We start from the raw sequence: 16,213 nt of genomic DNA, 5'->3' as shown, positions 1-16,213 counted from the left end.
TCAGGTGTTCAAATAAGTTTTAAAAAATGAAATCCCTTTGTAACAGACGAGTTTCCGTATGAAATCCTGATACTTCGAAAGAGATTGTCTGTTTTATACACGAAGTGCATCCAGTTTTTGCCGTAACCCTCTCAACTTTCTTGCACATGCTATGTGGATGAAATGATGATACCATGCCAACTTTCAACCTTTTCAGAGTTCATTTGAAATGCTTTTCAATTTTAGGGTCTTATAGCTCAAAATAATTAGTAAATGCATGAAAAATAACAAATGAACTCAGAAAGGGTTGAAAATTGATGAGATGTGGCTTTGAATGGTGCATTTTGAACACACAAATAGTCAGGAGTTCAAATAAGTTTTAAAAAATGAAATCCCTTTGTAACAGACGAGTTTCCGTATGAATCCTGATACTTCGAAAGAGATTGTCCGTTTTGTACACGAAGTGCATCCAGTTTTTGCCATAACCCTCTCAACTTTTTAGCACATGCTATGTGGGTGAAATGATGAAACCATGCCAACTTTCAACCTATTCAGAGTTCATTTGTAGTGCTTTTCAATTTTAGGGTCATTTATAGCTCATGAACTAATAGCAAAAAGAATGAACTAAAATAATCAATTAAAATATGCTGTTATGATCAACTAAAACAAAACTATAATATTCTTCAATAGCCAAAAGAATCAACTAAAAAGCTTTTATAAAACTCCAATAGCAAAAGGAATTTTCATAAAGAATGTTTTTGTTAGAAACTTTAATAAAAAAAGCATTATCATAAAGATTTTTTTGTTAGAAACTAAAATAACAAAATCTGTTTTTGAATAGAATCATAAAACACAGTAATATTAAATAGCAGGAAAAAGAATCACTCCAAAATCTATTTTTATAGTAAAGTTAATCACAAACTAGTGATTCACACAAATTTCAAAGAATTCAAATTTAAACTATTCAAATTTGAAAACTAATGGCACTAACAGAAAGTTTATAATTTTTTGACCTAAAAGCAAAAAGAATTAAAAAATAAAGCAAAAAACAAAATAAAATAAATAAAACAAAAAACAAAACAAAAAAACTGGACAAAAAACTGCCACCTATTGGGCTACCACGGCATGAATACGACTAGAAACCCAACCTGGGCCAGGATTCAGGCCCGCAGAAGGCCCAATAGGCCCACAGACAGCATAGTCTGAGATTAGGCCCGTAAGCCTGCATTTGAGAGGAGCTCGAGAGGGCAGCCGCAGCGGGGCTTATAAACCACTCCGAGCCCCTCGCATCTAGCGAGGTGGGACTAAACTTTTGGCCGCGACGCGGGCAGCAAGAGGCCTTTGGTCCCGGTTGGTGCCACCAACCGGGACCAAAGACCGCCGCTTCCCGCCCTTTGTGCTGCTGAAAAGAGGGCTTTGGTCGCGCAAAGGGCGGGAAAAGAGGGCTTTGGTCCCGGTTGGTGGCACCAACCGGGACTAATGCCTACCTTTAGTCCCGGTTGGTGCCACGAACCGGGACTAAAGGCTTTGCTATATAAGTTCACACTTAGGAAATTTTCAGAGTTACCTAGCAGTTGCCGCCCCGACGACGCCGACGCCGCCAGGCTGCCCCGACGCCGCCCGCCGCCCCCCCCCCCCCCCGCCTTCGCCGTCGCCGTTGCCCGTGCCCGTCGTCGCCGTCGCCGTTGCCCGCGCCCTCGCCGTCAGCCGCGCCCCTGCCCCGACGCACGCCGCCTCGGCCCGTCCCCGTCGTCGTCGTCGCCATGCCTCGCCCTTCACCGCCGACGCCTCTGCCCCTGCCCCGACCACGCCGCCGTCGCCTCTGCCCCTGCCCCGACGCGCCGCTGTCGCCTTGGTCAGGGCCGGCACTGCCCCCTAATTCCTCCATGTTTTTTCTGCACATTTATATGCTTAATTATATGTATATGTATGAGTATATGTATGTGTGTATATCTGTTTATATGTCCTTTTTTTAGATCTTATTTTTTGCATTTTCCCTGTGTATATGTATGTATATATGTTCTCTGTGTATATATATGTTCATGTATATATGCAAAAGATAGATTTTTAGAAAAGTTAGGATTTTTTTCTGTTCATAGATTTTTTTGGTGATATTAATTATTGTAGAATATGCAAATGTTTGTATATTCATATGAACAATGCATTAGGCAAAACCTTTACTTTTTTTCGAAATTTTCTATTTGAACTTTTTTTATGAATGAGAGGAAAAAGGATAATAAGAAGAGGAAGAAAGGAGAAGAACAGGAGAGGAAGAAGAGGAGAAATAAATAAGAAGAGGAAAAAAGAAGAAAAAGAAGAGGAGAAGAAGAAAGGAATAGAAGAGAAGAAGAAAAAATAGAAAAAATTCTATTTTTTCTTCTTCTCTCCTCTATTCCTTTCTTCTTCTCCTCTTTTTCTTCTTCTTTTTTTTCTTCGATCTTCTCCTCTATTCCTTTTCTTCTTCTCCTCTTTTTGTTTCTTCTTCGTTTTCTTATGTTTTATCGGGTCTGTCGTCGTCGATATACCCCTCTCCCGATAACTTCAACACGAGGGGGGTCGATATACCCCCTCCCCGATAATATTATTTTCCCATTTACGTTCATTGTCGTTGTCGATATAACCCCCTCCCGATAACTTCAACACGTGGGGGGGGTCGATATACCCCCTCCCCGATAACATTATTTTCCCATGTATGTATGTCGTCGTTGTCGATATATATAACTCCCTCCCAGATAACTTCGACATGATGGACGGTCGATATTTATACCCCCTCTCGACCGTGATAACTTATACCACGGGAGCACCCCCCGGCCCTCTCGCTCGACCAAAACTCTCGATCACACCCAAACCGTAGAAAAAAACAATGTCGGTCTCCTACCCCCTCCCGCCGCGCCCCTACCCTTGAAGCGTTGCTGAGGCCACCCCAAACCCGGAATAAGCTAGGTCTACGTTTGCACTAACCACCTGCTGTCATGTTTGTGTAATAATTGCCATGTTGTAATATTTGCAGAAAGAATGGAGCACGGACGAGACGAGCAAGCAGAAGAGGTGTTGGGGGACATAATCTTAGCAGGAGGTGATATCTTGTCGTATCTTAACGACAATGATGGTCTGGAAGAACAGAGTGAAGAAGCAGGCTACGGTGATTGAAGAGTGGAGGAGGAAAGACATGATTATGATGGCTCCGGTGACCCAATGCTGGTGCAAGAAGGAGCCCGTGGTGACGGCTCCGGTGACCGAATAGAGTCCGGCCAGGTAAATATATTAGTTAAGCCTTTGCTGACTAGCTAATTGATGCATTCATTATTTTGGTATGTACACATATTAATTAACATTCGTCTTTCTTCTTTTTTCTAGCCCTCCGGATCGAGCACAACTGCGGTAAAAAGACGAGGCCCGAAGAGAAAGTTGCGCTCAGATGAAAGGTTTGAGATCACAGCAATCGCGCGCGACGGCCAACCGATTGAACCCATTCGGACAAAGGATGCATTTGCTGCTCAGTGCGGGGTTCTAGTTAGGGACAAGATCCCGATCAGCATCCACCAATCGTATAAGCTAAGAAGGAAGACCCTGAGGTGTCTTATGTCAATGATATGCAGAAAGATGATCTTTGGACTGAGCTGAAGGCAAATTTCACCCTACCGCCAGAGGAGGATCCGGAGAAGCTAGTTAAAGAGCAATTAATCAAGTCCCATGCTCTTAAGAAGATGGCAGACCTATTCAGGAGGTGGAAGAATGAGCTGAAAACGTTTGTCGACAAAGAAGAGACACCCCAATTCATCGGCCGGTATGAGAAGATCAGAGATCACTGGCCCGCATTTGTGGCCCACAAGACATCGGAAAAGAGTAAGAAGATGTCAGCGACAAACAAGAAGAATGCTACGAAGAAGAAGCTTCACCATCGCACTGGGTCAGGTGGCTACCTCAAAGCCCGGCCTAAGTGGGCCAAGGCTGAGAATGATCTGCTTGAAAAAGGGATCGAACCACAGACAATGAACTGGACAGACCGTTGCCGGACTTGGTTCTTCGGGGCTGGCGGAACCTTGGACCCTGTATCAGGGAGGTGCGTTTGGACGAACGAGCTTTTGAGAATACCAGTCAAGAAGATTCAGCAATATATCGATGCAGCGCAGCAAGGGACGTTCGTTCCAGACAGAGAGAACGACGAGCTCACAATGGCCCTCGAGAACCCTGAGCACCCTGGACGGACACGAGGCACGCCAGGCTCCGTGCCGTGGAAGGCTGGTTTTCCGGACGCATGCGGTTACAAAAGCCAGGAGAGGAGGAAAAAAATGGAGCAGACCCAATTTCAGAAGCTGCACGAAAGGGTTCAAGCGCTAGAGGAACGAGACAGCAATCGACATGCCGAAACTACCCCGCCATCTCAGCGGAGAAGCAGCGTGGCTTCCACCGAGCTGCTTCAGCTGGAGCATGTCTTGACGGCTCCTGCTAGCTACCCCGTGGATGCTATCACGGAGTCTCAAGATTGCCACCTTATGGCGCAATGGCAGAACTTCAAAGTCAAGGCGGCTGTTGGCTCTGTTTTACCTCCTGAACCTGGCGCAACCTACCATTGCCGGCCGATTCCAGAAGGATATGCTAGGGTGATGGTGGATGAAATAACGGAGGGATTTGAGGACCTCCAGCTTGACCACCCTACCGGTGAAGGGGAGACTCGGCTGGGTTTAGCTCTGAAGACTCCGTGCCTATGGCGGAAGGAGCTCATCAACCTTCCGAATTGGACGGCTCCTGCGAGTAAGGGCAGTCCGCCTCCTCCTCCGCCTCCTCCTCCGGCGAGTGATCAGGGCACTCAGCCTCCTTCTCCGGCGCGTGGCGGCACTCCGCCTCCTCCTCCGGCGAGTGATCAGGGCACTAAGCCTCCTTCTCCGGCGCGTGGCGGCAGTCCACCTCCTTCTTCGCCTACGCCGGCGCGCCAGAGCAGCCAGCCTCCTCCTTCTCCGCCTCGTCAGCAAGGGCGGAAGAGACCCGCCGCCGCTGCGGCTGCTCCGGCGCGTCGTAGTCCTTCTCCTCCGCCTCGTAAGCAAGGAAAGAAGACAGCCGCAGCCGCTCCGTCTGCTCTACCGGCGTCTAGCAGTACAGCTGCCAGAGGCGGGAGGCAATACAGATTCGGTCCTTCTCTGAAGACTCCAGAGAAGTTACCATACGAGAGGACCGAGGAGGAAACCAGGAAGATCGTGCGAGCCGAAGTGACAAACTTCTTTGAAGGGGTGAAAGCAAAGAAACATCCACCTCCGGAGGAGAAGGTTGATCCGGTGAAAGCAAAGCGCACTCTGGCTGCCCTGACAAAACCACCAGAGTCTCCGCCGAGAGGCAACTATGAGCGCATTCTTGCAAAGACATATGCCAAAGCGGAGCGGTCGGGAAGTACTGTCAGTGATCAAAGGTTAAAAGAACGACGAGCTGGGAAAAAATTTGCCCAGCTCGGCGAACAAGCGAACCAATCGTGCCCCCCGCTCAAGGTGTCAAAAGACATCGTCGCTAATGATCCGAGGATGGTGCCCGGTTATAGCAATCTTGGAGATTACCTGCCCGACGATGTACATTATGAAATCATGGAGGTGGACGAACACAAATACCATTACGGGAAGCCTCTCGTCAAAGATGAAAGATCTCTAACAACGATGATGCGAAGATTACATGATTGGTACATGAAAACCTGCAGAGAGTTTGATGGGACGAGTACTTTGACGCTGAGAGTTAAACCGGAGCATGACCTCGTTGGAATTGAACTGCTGAATGTTCCATTTGAGGATTTCTTCCAGTTTTACAATCAAAAATCCCTCGATAAAACAACGATCACTTGCTACTGTATATAAGTAGTACTACTTCTGTCATTAAGTCTCTCTATATAGGTCAACTCTTTCATTGCATGTATTTATAATTATCCTCACTATATTATGCAGATTGAAGATCGCCGAATTGAAGAAAAGACAAATCGGTGATATTGGGTTCATTAACACAAATCTCATAGATGCATATACGGTTGAAAAACATCCCAAAAAAGCCGAGGCCAACTTGCTACAATCGTTGGTATTAAATCAAAACAAAGATATAATACTTTTTCCTTACAACTTCAAGTGAGTGTTACTGTCTTGTGCATATTCGGTTTCCCTTATTAGTCCAGGTTATGGTAATGTAATTGATGACTTATGCATGCATGCGCAGCTTCCACTATATTCTCCTAGAGATTAAGCTTGAGCAGGGAGTAGTAACCGTCTTAGACTCGAGACGAAAAGATCCCCAGGACTATGCGAACATGACTCAAATGCTCGAGAAGTAAGTTAAATCGATCATTATCCACCATATCAGCAACTTTGTTCATTTCCTGATATCAAGTAATTGTTTTCTTTGTCTGGCAGGGTTTGGAGAAAATTCACCACAATAGCTCCGGGACTGCCGAAGAAGCTGCAATTTAAACACCCGAAAGTAAGTACTATAGTAGCATGTTCCGCGCATCTCCTAGTGATTCAAGCGCTAGTTTCATCAATACCATTTAGCATGCTTGCTTATCAGTTTGATTGACCTCTATTTCTTGTAAAGTGGTTGTGGCAGGAACCCGGGAATAATTACTGTGGATACTACGTTTGCGAGTCCATCCGCTACACGACCTGTGAGCGGGGCTACACTGAAGAACAATATGAAGTGCGTAAGCAATAATATTCACAATTTTATTTTATTACCATCATTTGTGTTGAGTTTCATTTATTCATATATATATATATGTATTGACCCCCTTCTTCAAATTAGATCTTTCGGAAGCGGGATGAACTCCTAGCACCAGATCGTATGCGAGGAATTCAAGAGGAATTGGCGGCATCCTTCCTTGACCACGTGATCGCTCAAAACGAAGAATACTATGTGGACCCTGTGTTCTTACAATTTAATTAGGAGATTGTATTGTAAGAGATAATTATTGTATATATGTAGCCGGTAGTGTCGGATAGATATACGAGAACTTGTTGTTCGACCAATCTCTCGGAGAAGGAGAGGTGGTCGATATCACTTCTCTCTGTATGCATATGTTCATGACGATCTTCTGTTTCCTTCATTTGATTACTAGCTAGCGTGTCTAGTCCTCTCCATACGTATATAGTACGTAGCGTCGACCAAGCATGGAGATAGGAGAGGACACTTCTCTTTATTAATTAGCTAGCTAACACAATATATGAAACACCTAAATTAACCCCCCAACCCCACCCCCCCTTTAAAAAAAAAACCCCAGCCCTTGAAATGCTGACGCGTGGATGCCTATTGGTCCCGGTTGGTGGCACCAACCGGGACAAAAGGCCCTGCCTATTGGTCCCGGTTGATGGCACCAACCAGGACCAAAGGCCCCCTGCCTGGGCTGGCAGCAGCGGCCACGTGGAGGACCTTCTGTCCCGGTTCGTGTAAGAACCGGGACTAAAGGGTTAGGGCTTTAGTAACGACCCTTTAGTCCCGGTTCGAAAACCGGGACAAAAGGCCCTTACAAACCGGGGTAAAAGCCCCTTTTCCTACTAGTGTTAGGGTTTTAGTCCTCACAAAGGCGACACTTCATCTTCAAGTTAGTCTTTAGGGCTCTCATGTTCCTCGAGTTTGTCTGTTGGGACGGGTTCGATGGAGCTCTGCCGTAGATCTCGATTGGCTCCTCGGAGCAGCGAGATTAGGGTTTCTTGTCGTGTCTATGCGACCTCGAGATTTGGTGTCAGATTCTTCAAATCAATTCAAAGGTTCAACGACGATGACTGCGGCGGCTTCGGCGCGTTGATCCTCAGGGGCATGCGTATGAAGACTTCTCGGCTGCCATTTAAGCCGGTTCTTGTATCGGAGCAGCGACATCGGTCGTTCAATGGTGCAGGAACCTCGATAATTTTTATTATGTATGGGATGCTCTGGTGAACCTTTATAATAGATCTGATTTTTCCCAGATGAAAAAAGTAGACGGAGGAAGTATAAGTTAGGGTATGTTACAAATAGATGGAATACGGGCTTCGTATTCAAAGTAATGGTATTCTTAATGGCATAATCTTTGTTACATATAATATAAGTGTCGTTTATTGGTCGAATTGATGATGAAAAGTTTGATTGACAACACAAGGATGACCGAACTGGAAGCCCGCAAGGCAACTACAAAACCGCCGTAGCATAACACAAAGCGCATGAGCGTGCTAGTGGTACCCACCACCAACCCTATGACCGGACGAGATTCACATCATTCATGTGATGTTGTCCATCATTTGCCAAACGTTGTGGCTAATCAAAGGACACCTCTCAATCCCAGCACCAACCTAAAAGCAGTTAAGCAAAGCTTCATGCACGCTTATTATTGACCAGTCACGTCGCCGGCCGGCCGGTACGGCGTTGCCATCCACGGTCGATCGGAGACGGGCACCGTACGGCTGTCGTTATCTCGCACATGGGCACACGCAGTAACCACGACACGTATGTACACGGTGCGAGCTAGCCGTCGCTGGAGAAGACCGTATGCACGTACGTGCACCCGACTGACAGAAGACCGATCGATCATGGCGTGCACGGCAAACCTCGTGGGAAGCGACCGAGTGACTGAGGCCAACTCCACCGCGTGACCCTATCTTGTTCAAGTGCGTCCGTTTGGGGTAAAATAGACGAATAGCGCGGCCTCAAACAGATAAATGTCCGGATTTCTTCCGTTTTCGACCCATCCCCGGCCCAAACAGATAAACTCGGTTTGGGGGTGAAACGGACGCGCGCGCGGCCTCGACGCACGCCCTTGTCTCCCCCTCCCCCGTGGCCCGCCTGTCGGGGACACTAGCAGTCCCTCCGCTCACAACGCTTCCACCCTCTCTCCCCACCCCGCCCCGCCGCCGGTGCCGCCGCTATTCTCCGGCCGCCTCCTCACCGCGCAGCCCCCGGCCGTCCATACCAAACCACGTCTCGACATGGCCGCCACCACGCTCGCGCTTTCGCCGTAGTTTTGGTCGTCGATCGGAGGAGGTTTGGCCGTCGCCGTCTTTGCCGGTGGCAGAGGGGACACGACCGCTGGCGACGTACCACGGCGGCCGCGGCATCTTCCGATGAGAGCTCCAGAGTGACCAGTAGCCGGCCGGCAACCACCCCTGCTGTGTCGAGGTGGTCATCGTGGACTCTTCGCCACCACGACCGCAAGGTGTTCGACATTTTGCCCACAAAGGTATGGACAGTGGAATAGTTTTTCTTCTATCACTTCATTTGTTCATCGGACGATTCGTCGTCGGATGATGAAGATCTTGTGGTGGCTGCACTGGTAGTTCACAACCATATTCAACAGCAACTTCCTTGGTACATGGGGTCAGTCCCTGGCCGTGCTCCCAACCTGAACCGCAACAGGGAGAGAGGCCATGCCCTCCTCTATGCCGATTACTTTGCGAACACCCCGCTTTTCAAGCCGGATAAATTTCGTCGCCGTTTTCGTATGGCAAGGCATATGTTCAATCGTATCCGAGAGGGAGTGGTTGCTCATGACCCATACTTCGACTGCAAGACGGATGCCCTTGGCAAGCTTGGATTCTCCTCTTACCAGAAATGCACCGCGGCCATCCGCATGCTTGCATATGGAATTCCAGATGATCTGGTGGATGAGTATGTGCGTATGAGTGAGACAACATGTCTGATGTCAATGTACAAGTTCTGCCAGGCTGTGATCGAGGTGTTTGGCCCTGAGTACTTGAGGCAGCCAACTGCCGCTGCTACACAGAGATTGTTGGCGACCAACGCAGCTAGAGGCTTTTCAGGCATGCTTGGCAGCATAGATTGTATGCACTTGGAGTGGAAGAACTGTCCATTTGCTTGGCAGGGCCAGTACAAGGGGCATGTCAAGGCGTGCACTGTCATATTAGAAGCGGTGGCTTCGCAGGATCTTTGGATGTGACATTCTTTCTTCGGCATGGCAGGTTCTCACAATGATATCAACGTGCTGCAGCGTTCTCCAGTCTTTGCAAGGCTTGCAGAAGGCCACTCCCCACCTGTCAACTTTGAGATCAATGGCCACCAGTACAACAAGGGATACTATCTAGCTGATGGTATATATCCTTACTGGTCAACTTTTGTGAAGACAATCTCGAAACCCCAAGGTGAGAAGAGAACGAGATTTGCCCAAATGCAAGAGAGTGCTAGAAAGGATGTGGAACGTGCTTTTGATGTGCTTCAATCCCGGTGGGGTATCGTTCGAAACCCTGCACTGTCATGGGATGAAAGGAAGCTTTGGAAGGTGATGACTGCTTGTGTGATCATGCACAACATGATCGTCGAGGACGAGCGTGATGAGAGTATCTTCGACCAAGGATTTGACTCTATTACCTATCCAAACGGACAGTATCCGGACAAGACATCCCTTTAGGATCGCGCGGTACAGTTGGCCTGACTAACGTATGTATGCGTGCGCCAGTCCATATGTCTGGTCTGCGTTAGCGGAAAGCAGCGGCTGCTGGTGCTGCGGGAGTGGCCGGCCATTCGTGTGCATGCCGAGCGCCAACGGCAACGGATGGAAAGCACCGTGGGCTGTGGGCATGCAACAAACAGCCCTTCTTTTTATATACTGTATATATTACTATCAAACACTATTCTGGGAAATCTCATAAAGGCACCGTCAGTGCGACACATACACATACATATAGTAGTTGACAATCTACATATGTACAGTTGACATTCTCCCGAGGACGTCGGCTGCATGTGACTATGCGAACGTACGTGCACGGCAGCACGGAGTACTCCTATCATTTAGGACGTTCCGTTCACGATGACATGCCATAGAATAACAAAATATGGATTATTAGTCCTCTTTGAATTTTGAGTCTAAATATAACTAAGGAAATGAATAACAAAATATGGATTATATGTCATAGAATTATATCATTAAATATATATGCAAAAGAACTTTCAGATGATACAATTTTCGTTCCGCGGAACTCCTAATTCGTCACTTCAATTTTAGATCAAAGTTAGCCTCAGAATTTGCGAGGAGCTAGTAAAACCCGAACACAGGAAGTATAATCGTGTGGAGCCATGTCTCCGACAGGTCTCCCACTATTCGGCCGGTTTAGATTTCCGGAGGATTCAGCCAGTATTCGTGGTCTTTGGAGTTTTTATAGGCCCCTATCGGCGTTTTCTTCTTCGGAAAAAGCCACCGCCGATGTCTCCTGACCTGCATCGATGACTTCCCATGACACGCTACTTTTACAAGCTCCGGCGTTTAAAAAGGTTTGCTCTGCCATGGCGGAGGCCCAGAGACGACATCAAGCTATACTCACGACGCGTCACCGGTGAACGCAGAAGGAAGAAGACTTCGGCACCCTCATCATTTTGAATATAGTTTTTAATTTTTTTTAGTACGGATGTGTTTGTATTTTTTTAAAGGAAAGGATGTGTTTGTAAGGACCTGTGATTCTTAATATATGGCCTTCGGTCTTTACAGAAAAATTATAAACTAGCAGTTTACATGGAAGGCCGGCTTCCTGTTGGTCAACCAGAGTATCTTATCTGAATCTTTGGTCAATCCGTCCATAATAGTACCAATCTGATTGATTATCTATATGGTCAACTATCAGCCCCTCAAAAAAAAAAAGAACTATCAGGATATCGTTGTTGCATCGCAGAAAGCAGGCAAGAGGGTGCATGCTACCCACTAAACCATGCTATGTTTCGAACAAAGAAGGAAGAAGAAACAAGGAAACTAACCGGATGAAACTCGCCTCATGATCCATGCATGAAGTCTCTCTTTTTTCACTCTAAAAGAAATGTAGCCTCTCTATTACCACCCCCCCCCCCCCCTCACCCTCCTATTTTGTACTCTCTCCGTTTCTAAATATAAGTCTTTTTAGACATTTCAAATGAACAACAACATACAGATGTATGTAGACATATTTTAGAGTGTAGATTCACTTATTTTGCTCCGTAGTCATTTGTTGGAATCTCTATAAAGACTTATATTTGGGAACGGAGGGAGTAATCATCATGTACTATAAGTTCGTAATAATATTCAGGGTCATTTGCCTAACGGTACACCAAAACCTTGTGCACCAACCCCGCAAAACAAAAACAAAAAAAACTTGTGCACCAACCAAGCACACCCAAACCAAACCAAGGCTGCATGCGTGCTTAATGAACTCCATGGATCTCGTCGGGTTCCGGCCGGTACGGCGTTGCCGTGGGAGAGACAGACACACACGTACTATTGCGATTACTACCCACATGGTCACTGACGATCGATGGATCTATATATCGTCCAGGCGGTCCAGTTAGGGACTGCCCGTGCGTCCACGGCACAACGCACACGCGAGAATACACGTACGCACGGTGCGAGCTAATTTAAGCACCCGACAGGAGACCGGTGGCTTGCACGCCAAACCTCGCGTGATGCTGACACGCTGACTGGCTTACTGACAGCGAGCGAGTGAATGAGCACTCAGGCACGAACAACAACAACAAAACAGAGCCAGGTCGCACTTGTGTATACGTATGCGTGTGCCAGTACGTATGTGCGGCAGATAAAGCAGAGACTCCTCATCCTGCGGGAACGGCCGGCCATGCACTCATGTCGATCGCCAACGGCAACGGAAGAAAGCATGAATGCATTTTGTAGGGACTCGCTTAGAGCATCTACAGCAGGAGCTCCTAAACCGGCCTTAAACAGACATTGACATCAACGAGGAGCTCACCCTTCGCATTGCCCTCGAGAGGTCCAAGATGGACATGGGGCAGTTTCGGATCGACTCCCTCGCCGCCCCCCCCCCCCCCCCCCCCGCCGGACGCAGCAAGGATGCTGACGCTGGCTCCTCTCGGCCCGCGGGGCTGCGGAGTCCGCGCCTCCCCCACGACGGCCCCAGCCCCCCGCCCCGGTCGCTGCTCCCCCGCGTGGGGAGCGTTGGGTGCTTGTGCCCGCCCAGCCGGCCCGGACGCGCATGCCGGAGTCAGAGACGCGCGCCGCCCGCCGCGAGAGGCAGCGGGCAAGGGAGAGGGACGCAGCGGAGTTGTCGGAGTAAATGGCCACGGGTAGCCTAACCGACTGCCCCTGGCTCTTCTAAAAAATTATCAGGCCTTCGGGCCTTCAAGCACTCCAAGCATTGGACCACCTCCCTTGGCCGGCTACCTCTGAAGCCGACTCACGGAAGGCGGCCCAGCCTCAGCAACCTCCCCCCAGGATAACCACGGGGTGGCCGGCCATCTCCCGTCCGACTCCGCACTGTAGCCATGCTAGCCTCAACGTCACCCACGGCAGACGCTAGTACGGCCCACGGGCGGCGGGCCCCTTCAGCCAGAGAGAGGCGCGAAGGCGGCCCGGCCTCCCCCAGTCCGCCAAGGGTGCAGCCAGCCCCCAGAAGCCGGCTACCCCCTCCCTCGAAGCATGTGCCACATTAAGGAGACAAGACGAGGTAAGGCTACAGTGAGAACCCTCGAGGCGGCTCACTGTAGCCACGCTTACCTCAACGAAGCCCTCGTCATCAGGGGCGAGGCTACAGTAAGCAGCCGCCGACAAGACCCTAGGCGGTGGGGCCGGCCTGTCGACCAAGAGGCCGGCAGCCGGTGTCACGACTGGTTTTTCAATAAAATAATTATTGAGAGACCAATCCCTTTTACGGACCAGCGAGGAAGAATTCCTTCTCACTGGTAGACAATATCTTGGTCACAGAAGAAAAATACCAGGAGTACTAAATATAATACAAGGTTGAGCAGAGACTGCCCAACAATTTATTACATGCACGCCGCTAAAACAAGACGGCGGATAGGGTGGCAAACTACTAACTCACGATAATAACGGTGGTGGGAATATCATCGCGAAGCGAGTGATATGATTCCAGAAGACTACAACTCTTCGAGCGTCGGAGTGAGGCTCGAGAAGACTTATTGCGGGTGGCGGAAGCGTATACAATACAAGTGACCAATATCCGGGATCGCGCAGGACTGACTGGGACTCCTCTAGGCATCGGACGCGCTATCAAACTCTTCATCCAAGAGATCGCCTTCGTCAACATCTAGCCAAATCAACAAGTCAGGTGAGTACTATGAAAGTACTCGCAAGACAGTTCGGACATAAGACATAACAAATGCAAACATGAAGCATATGAACAAGTTAACCCGTGCGTTCAGACATAGAGATAATAAATACTGGGTGCCAAGCGAGGGTCTGAATGACGCCTCGAGCGGAAACTGCAGAATAGTAATACTGGTGCCAAACGAGTGTCTGAAAGACTCCTCGAGCGGAAAATGCGGAATAATAATACAGGTGCCAAACGAGTGTCTGAAAGACTCCTCGAGCGGAAAATGCGGAATAATAATACAGGTGCCAAACGAGTGTCTGAAAGACTCCTCGAGCGGAAAATGCGGAATAATAATACAGGTGCCAAACGAGTGTCTGAAAGACTCCTCGAGCGGAAAATGCGGAATAATAATGCGGGTGCCAAATGAGTGTCTGAAAGACTCCTCGAGAGGAAAATGCACAATAAATAATGCCACAGTCGGGCGTCGAGGCGACACCACATAAAGGGCTTATAACAGAAAATAAAGACAGTGCATGCCACAATCGGACGTCTGGGCGACATCACATAAAGGGCTTATATTTAAAGTAAGAAACAAGAACACGCCACAGTCGGACGTCTGCACGACGTCACATAAAGGGCTTATATCACAGCTCAATAATACAATCGTTCGGGAACATAAATTATCACAAGCATGCGACAAATATAAAGTTAGTCCATCCACAGGAATAACAATAAAACTGGATTTACCACTTGAGCTTGTTCACCGGGGACAAGTTTTTCACACGGATAGATATGGATATAATGTTTACACTACTTGATCATGGATACGATGATTTGGAAAGAATTGACTCTGCAGAGTTTGTACTTAACCACAGCCAACGGATTTCCGTAGTCACCTGGACTAGTTCCGTCTATGGTGTTTTGGAAGAAACACGTCTAACCAGTACACACCCAATTCAACATTCCGAAGCCAGGGATCACCCTCGGCAACGTTCAAGAAAAACCTTGAGACGGGGAGGCTACAACCTCGCGTAGCATGGGATCAAATTTCTATACGCGCGCTCTAAGGGGGTGCCCCCCCTCTCGGTCCCAACCGGAAACACCCATGCCCCCTGACCGGATGACTGGCTTTAATCCTGGGCCAAGGTACCATCATCCCGGCCTCTCTGTTTGGTGTGTACACGGAAAGAGGTTACCAACTTACTAAACCGCATCCTGGCAATGAGACATGTGGTAGCACGGAAAGGGGAAAGAACGGTAACGTGGCTCCAACCACGTTAATGTCGGAGAAAGTCGGACGACGCAAGGCTGGTATGCTACAACAGTACCACCTTGCTGCCCTTCATGTCACCACATGATTAGGCCATCTCTCATCAGAGATCATCGCAACCTTGGAACATGCGGGAAGAGAACGATAACGTGGCTCCAACCACGTTAACGTCGGAGAAAGTCGGATGACGCAAGGCTGGTATGCTACAACAGTACCACCCTGCTGCCCTTCATGTCACCACATGATTAGGCCATCTCTCATCAGAGATCATCGCGACTTTGGAACAACCGGGTCGTTGCCTTACAAGCAACGAGGTATTTACCGACACTCATATGCCACGCACAACCTTTCAAGCGAACATGCAAAAACACTCATCATATCAAATGTTCAAACATGCTTGCCTGGTTCGGAGAAGTCGGAGTCTAGCTCGGCGAAGTTCACGGCTCCTTCACCTCTTCCGGAACCTACGGCAATCACGAAACGGGTACTAACGTGGAAACCAACACTTGCACAGAAACTTTTCCAAATAATTTTCAAATAAATCCCATAAAAAACTAGACAAAATTTGAAGATTGTCAGAAAAGAATCACTCAAAAATTCCTTTTTATTAAAAAGTTATAAAGGTTTCTGTCCAGGGACTTATCTGTAATGAAACAAAAAAGTTCCAGGGTTTTAACTGAGAAAACAGAAAACGCTTCGGTTGGGAATGCGTAAGCGCAAAGGAGAAAACGTATTTGCCCGAAGGCGCCAACAGAAAACGGTTCGGAGGAGAATAGAATAGAGGCTGACAGGCGGGGTCCACCTGTCAGGTTTAAAAAGCTCGCCGGCGCCCGAAGACTGCGGTGGACGCCGGCATCGAACCACGGCGAGTTAGGAGAAACGGAGGGTACCAAGAGCTTCAGCGTCTTCTTCCGCGTCGGTGGGTGGTGGACTCGTCCAACGGGGAGCACCACGTCGACGGCGACACTAT

General features: G+C 48.4%; 1 protein-coding gene across 1 annotated transcript; it reads left to right on the top strand.

The window, feature by feature from the left end:
- Window positions 1-9,283: 9,283 nt before the first annotated feature.
- LOC141039194 (uncharacterized) lies at window positions 9,284-10,336 on the top strand. The gene is made up of 2 exons (XM_073506516.1): window positions 9,284-9,752; window positions 9,891-10,336. Exons 1-2 carry the CDS (start codon window positions 9,284-9,286, stop codon window positions 10,334-10,336), a joined length of 915 nt encoding a protein of 304 aa, XP_073362617.1.
- Window positions 10,337-16,213: the final 5,877 nt, after the last annotated feature.

This window comes from Aegilops tauschii, chromosome 1, assembly GCF_002575655.3.
Source record: "Aegilops tauschii subsp. strangulata cultivar AL8/78 chromosome 1, Aet v6.0, whole genome shotgun sequence".
Taxonomy (NCBI): domain Eukaryota; kingdom Viridiplantae; phylum Streptophyta; class Magnoliopsida; order Poales; family Poaceae; genus Aegilops; species Aegilops tauschii.
This window is presented reverse-complemented; position numbering and strand designations above follow the sequence as displayed.